The 6000-nt window shown below is 36.0% G+C and overlaps 1 protein-coding gene across 4 annotated transcripts in view; it reads left to right on the top strand.

The window, feature by feature from the left end:
- CERS6 (ceramide synthase 6) overlaps positions 1–6000 on the top strand; it is a 333671-nt gene that overhangs the window by 276448 nt on the left and 51223 nt on the right. For all 4 annotated transcript variants that reach the window (XM_006153571.3, XM_027773847.1, XM_006153570.3 and 1 more), the window contains 2 exons: positions 2361–2489; positions 5851–5957. In XM_006153571.3, coding sequence (XP_006153633.1) covers positions 2361–2489; positions 5851–5957 — 236 coding nt within the window. The remainder of the gene's footprint in view (positions 1–2360; positions 2490–5850; positions 5958–6000) is intronic.

The raw sequence follows: 6000 nt of genomic DNA, 5'->3' as shown, positions 1-6000 counted from the left end.
CTCTCCGACAACCCCCCAAAAAAAAGTAGGATTGGATAGAAACTAGTATTAAAAAAAAAGCTAAATTGCCACTCCTCTTTTTGTCTGAACTCCAACCTGCTGGCTTCCTTACTATTCCTTGAACACCTCAGAAAAGAATGAGGCTGATTTGTTGAGGCTTTGCCTTTGTTTTCACTACCTGGAATCTTCTTTCCCATCTGTGTGGCTGGCTTCCTCATCCTCCTTTACTAAGTTACCACCTTACAAAGGCATACACTGACCCCAAAGTTACTATTACTGTCTACCTCCTACAGCTTCCAGGACTCACTACTCCCCCTTCCCATGCTTGCTCTTTTTATATTATTTTTTTTCCTGTAGCACTTTTTAACTTTCCAGCATAAGTGATCATTTGCTTCTGTTTATTGCCTATTTTCTTCCACTAGAAGATGTAAACTCCACAGTGGCAGAATTCTTTGTCTGGTTTATTTACCTAACTCAAAAGCTTAGAATATCCTCTGTAACATAATAAATGTTCAATAAATAAACTGTCAAACAAATGACTGTATAATTCTCGACTTCCTCAACCTGAAATTTAGAAAATGTTCGCCAAGATTTAACCTACATGCTGCCCTTTATCACAGTCAGGATCTGTCTCTAAATAATTGATCTGTAGGAGAATACTCTTCTTTGTGCAAAGGCTTCAAAAGCAACAGCAGGGCTAATCTTGGCATATAAGTCCCAGAAAAATTCAAGATTATCCTGGGAGAAATATAGATTAGATAAGAATTTAAAATTTAGTAAAAAATAAATAAATAAATAAAGAGAGATTGTATTTCTAAGCAACAGAACTCACATGCAACAACAAATATGTCCAGATGGTCAGGAGGTAAGTTAGTACCAGAGAATAATATCACTTGAGTGAAGAACCAGCTCCTTAGAAACCAACCAAAATAAGGGTGGTCAGTCTATTATTATTTCTACCAAATGTATTTTTTCCAATAACTATTACAATTTATGGCTCATTCATGTAGGATTCCTCTGAAAAGACAACATGTTAGGATTTGTATTTTAGCATCCCAATAGGCTTCTTCCAGGAATGGGATAGTAACACTGAGGCATATTCCAGTAAGTCTATGAAATAACAAAAGTAAAACAATCACCATCTGTCCATATCTTATTTCATTAGGGCTGCTCTAACAAAAAGACCAATAAACCAGATAGCTTGTAAACAAAAGAAATTTCTTTCTCATGTAAGTCCAAGGTCAAGGTGATGGTAGATTATTATCTAATGAGGTCCTCTTTCCTGATTGGTGGATGGCATCTTCTCGCTATGTCTTCACATGGTGAAAGGGACATGGCATTTCCCTAAGACCTCAATCTATCTATCAATCTATATATCTATCTATCTATCTATCTATCTATCTATCTATTATTTATTTATTGAGAGGTTTTTGCTATAGGGAGCGTGTGCTCGCCGAAAGAGAGACAGAAAGCAAGAAATCACCCCCCCACCCCCAGGGGGATGGCCACACTGTAATCCCGTCTCTTCAATTCTCTTTTCAGGATCTTGGGCACACACACACGTGCCTGGCGTGAGTTTAAGCCACCAGGTCCGAGACTCGAATTGTGATCAACTACATGGGAGTCCAGCGACATAGCCATTACACCAACTGCTGGTCCCCTGAGATCTCTTTTATAACACCATTAGTCCTATTCTTGAGTGTTCTGGCCCAAAAATCCTACCTCCTAATTCCATCCTCTTGAGAGTTAGGATTTTAACATACGAATTTTGGTAGTACACAGTCAGACCATCACACCACCTTAACGTTTACCCTGTGACTAATGAAGCCTTCTGTAGCCAACAGGCTCTCAGTCTGAGAGCCTTACAAGGCCCACTTCTGACATTAGCCTGCTTCCTCTACAAAGGTGCCACACTCTGGCCGAAAATAAAACCTATGCTGTCAGAATATGCAGCCACTAGAAGTCAGAAAAATGGTCCAGTTAGACCTGTGCTGCTGCCCCAAAGATCCACCTAAAGTATACATTTAAGTAGAGCCATTATTTGCTTGAAATCATGTGGTGATTTCTCCAATCGCTTCAAATTCCATGGCTTAGAATTTAGCAAACGCTATTGAGCAAACACCCTTTATGCTCTGGCTTTTCTCCTGGCATTTATCACATTTCTCCACACTCAGTGGTCTCCTGTGTCTCTCCTGCTATAGGATGGCCCCCTAAAGGATGGGAATTACACCTGATTCAATTGAGTATCTACAGTAGTAGGTGGTAGATTTCTCAGTAAACATTGGTTCGGTAGATGAATGGATGGATGGAAATGTGTGATTACTAAACCCTAACTGGGCTGTGTTTTTTCTTTCCTCAAGGACTTTGGCCTTATGTTCCTGCACCACATTGTGGCTGTTGTCTTGCTCTCCTTTTCATATGTCAACAATATGATCCGAGTGGGGACTCTGATCCTTTGTGTTTATGATTCAGCTGATGCTCTGATGGAGGTAAAAGTTTTCTTTCATCTTTAAAAATTAAAACAACAACAACAACAACAACAAACAGAATTCAGGAAGCTTCCAGAATCATCAGTTCTTCTATATTATGCTAGATGGTACTTGGATGATAGTAAATGAATGACTACTTTGAAACTATAGAGTCTGTCTTTGTAGGTTCAACTGGCAAAATGAGACTTTAAATTAGCATATAAACTTTTATAGCCAAAAAGTTGGTGATGTTAGAATTCTTTACTAATAAAAAGATGATAAAAAGATGCTATTCTATACTTAGTAAAGATTTTGCAGTGGGTAAATTATTATTTAAATAGGTTTTCTTTCTTTTTAAGTTTCACAGTGATTTATCTAGAAATTGTATATTTAATTTTATTCTATTCCATTTTTAATGGTATATATATATATAATGAGATATATATATCTCAGTGAAATTAAGTAGAAGTCATAGTTTTTATTATCAATATACATATTGTCCTAGAATTTTTACGATGAAAAAAGTATATGAATTGCAAATTATTTATACAAACTATGTTTTCTATGCATACAGGTATGGAATGTGGAAATATTAACTTTCTAAACCATTATCATTTAGAATTCTTGGGGTAGCAAAATAAATGAATAAATAAAAATGCTCTAGCATATTTCAAAGGGTAAAATCCCAAGGAAAATGTTGATATGGTATTTATTCTTTCTATATAGCTCCTGTGAAGAGTCACATTCAATAATGTTATATAAATAAATAAAAATCTTTTACTTTTTTACTATGAAACTTATATAACTAGTCAAAATTAAGTTAGAGCATATAAATTCCATGCAGAAATGGATCTTAGAATCTATTTTTTTTTCCAGAGGTTTTCGCTATAGAGCGCGTGCGTTTGCCCAACAGACAGAGACAGAGAGACAGAAAGCGAGAAATCACCCCCCCAGGGGGGATGGCCACGCCGCAATCCCTTCTCCTCCATTCTCCTCTTGGGATCTTGGGCACGCACGCACACACACCTGGCGTGAGTTTTAAGTCGCCAGGTCCAGGACGCGAACCACGGTCGACTACATGGGAGTCCAGCGACATAGCCATTACACTAACTGCTGGTCCCTTAGAATCTATTTTTGAATTCTTATGGCCCACAGTTTTTTCATCTTCAAAACATTTAGTATTACCATGTACTTTAGAATCCAAGTGTCCTTAAATAATGACCTGTTATTGCAATGTAAGCAACAATTCTATGCCGTAAAGTTAAATCTGCTTTAAAGGCAATCAGTTAAGATTTGAAATACATATAGCATTTTATTGAAAAAAAAAACTCCAGTCGATTCAATATTACTGAAACAGAAAAATAATTCTGATGAGCTAGGTAATTCAGATGATGGTTTGTTTTTACTATTTTAAATGATTCAAGCTAAACTCTATTCAACATGTTTTTAAAGGAGATACATAATTAGTATAAAGGCAGTCCCTTGAAAATCAGTTTCCATTTGGCTAAATCCTAAGTATGCTTGTAAGTGGAAATTTATACTGCAACCTACAGTTTTGAAGTCGATCATGTACCATAAGCCAACTTGAGTGCCTGTGGAAATCACTGTCCTGATGTTTGGTAGAGTGGTGATCCAGAAAAATATTAGTTGAATTGTCATCTACAACTTGTACCCACAAAAGAAAAAAATATCCATTATTCTCAGTCTCATGCTTATAAGCAAATGTTCTTCTTCACTTAGATGGGCTTTGACATCGTAAAATAATACTTCAGAAGATCCAATTAATGAAAATCTTCCAAATGAATCTATGGCATAGACATTTCTGAAAAGTTATGTTTCATATTTGTGTATTAAATACTGGTGAATGAATATAAAAAGAAAATTACATGGTTTACCTAGATCAGAAGAAGACAGAAGGTTCTTAACATAATTGGTGGTGCTATGCTCAAAGTGTTCATGAAATTAAAAGCTCATAATCCTGCTTTTACTCGACTAATAGATACTTCCCCTTAAAAATACATTTCTGTCTTAGCTTTGTGCTTTACCTAAAGCTATTAAATTATAGCTTCTGTGGATACTGTCAACAATCCTCTCAGTTTGACTCAGCTAATTTAACTTTCCAAGAGGTAGAAAATGTTATGAATTCAGAAGACATCTTCAATTTATAACTCTGGTGTAGGTGCTGTGAATTGTATCTAAAAATGTAAAAAGAGGAGATCAAGTAAAATTATGTTTTCATTCTTACCTGTGCTTACTTAGAATCATCTGTAAAAAATGGCTGGTAGAGAAAGGGGTCTGATATTGTCCATAGACTAATACATAATACAAACAGTGGTCACTGAAATCACCATCATAAATTATTAGAGCTCTTCTTACAGGTAATTTGAACATTAGTGACTTTCATCTAGAAAATGACCCATTACTGTAACTTTAAAAATTCTACCTAAATGAATTAGTTGAAATAACATGGCCTTGGGGCCAGCAGATGGCATAATGGTTATGTCGCTGGACTCCCACGTAGCTGACTGTGGTTTGAGTCCTGGACTTGGAGGTTTAAACTCACGCCAAGCACGTGTGCATGCGTGCCCTAGCCCCCAAGAAAAGAATAGACGAGAAGGGTTTGTGCCTTGGCAACTTCCCTGGAGGGTGATCTCTTACTTTCTGTCTCTCTGCCTCTCTCTGTCTCTCTGGAGAGTGCATGCACCCTATAGCAAAAAGTCTCTCTCTAAAAAAAAAAAAAAAGAGTACCCGTTGGTGGCGTGAAAGTTTAAGACATCTGGATCCCACATGGCCAACTGTGGTTCAAGTCCTGGAAAATGGTTAGAAAAAAGAAGAAGAAGAAATAACATGGTCTTGACAGCTTCTTCATTTCTAAGTTTAAAAGAATAAGCCTGGAAGCTTTCTTCCTACCATACTCGGAGCCTATTAAAGAAAAATATTAAAAAAAAAAGTCTATATATTCCATATAAAGTTTATGACCTGAGTATTTGGGCCTCATTAAAAATTTAAAGATTATCCAGCACTATTGACCTGTTATGCCAAAATTCTAGTTTGGTGTCTTTGACTTGCAAGTATCATTTGTAATGTAAGAGTGTCTTTTTTTTTTTCCTGTTTTCTTGAAATCAACCATATAATTGAATTTTTCAGATTGCTGAATGTTTTATGAAATCTGTGACAGTCAGTAATTCTTAAAGCTAATGCTGCATTTCATTCAACTTATGGGTTATTTATAAATGCTGATGCATGATGCATGACATTTTAAAGTAGCAGGCAATTTTATGCATCTAGTAAGTTATATCTAATAGGGAACTCATGCATATTTGAAAGAAACTTCATTTATCAGTTTAACTAAGTTAATATGTCATATTTCTTCTTTTCATAGACTGCCAAAATGGCAAATTATGCCAAGTTTCAGAAGGCTTGTGACTTCCTGTTCGTTATATTTGCTGTGGTTTTTATCACCACACGACTGGCTATTTTTCCTTTCTGGTGAGTATGCCAACATTCTTTCTAATAGAGTCACCTTTTCCTA

Source organism: Tupaia chinensis, unplaced genomic scaffold (genome assembly GCF_000334495.1).
Source record: "Tupaia chinensis unplaced genomic scaffold, TupChi_1.0 Scaffold000381_1, whole genome shotgun sequence".
Classification (NCBI taxonomy): domain Eukaryota; kingdom Metazoa; phylum Chordata; class Mammalia; order Scandentia; family Tupaiidae; genus Tupaia; species Tupaia belangeri.
This window is presented reverse-complemented; position numbering and strand designations above follow the sequence as displayed.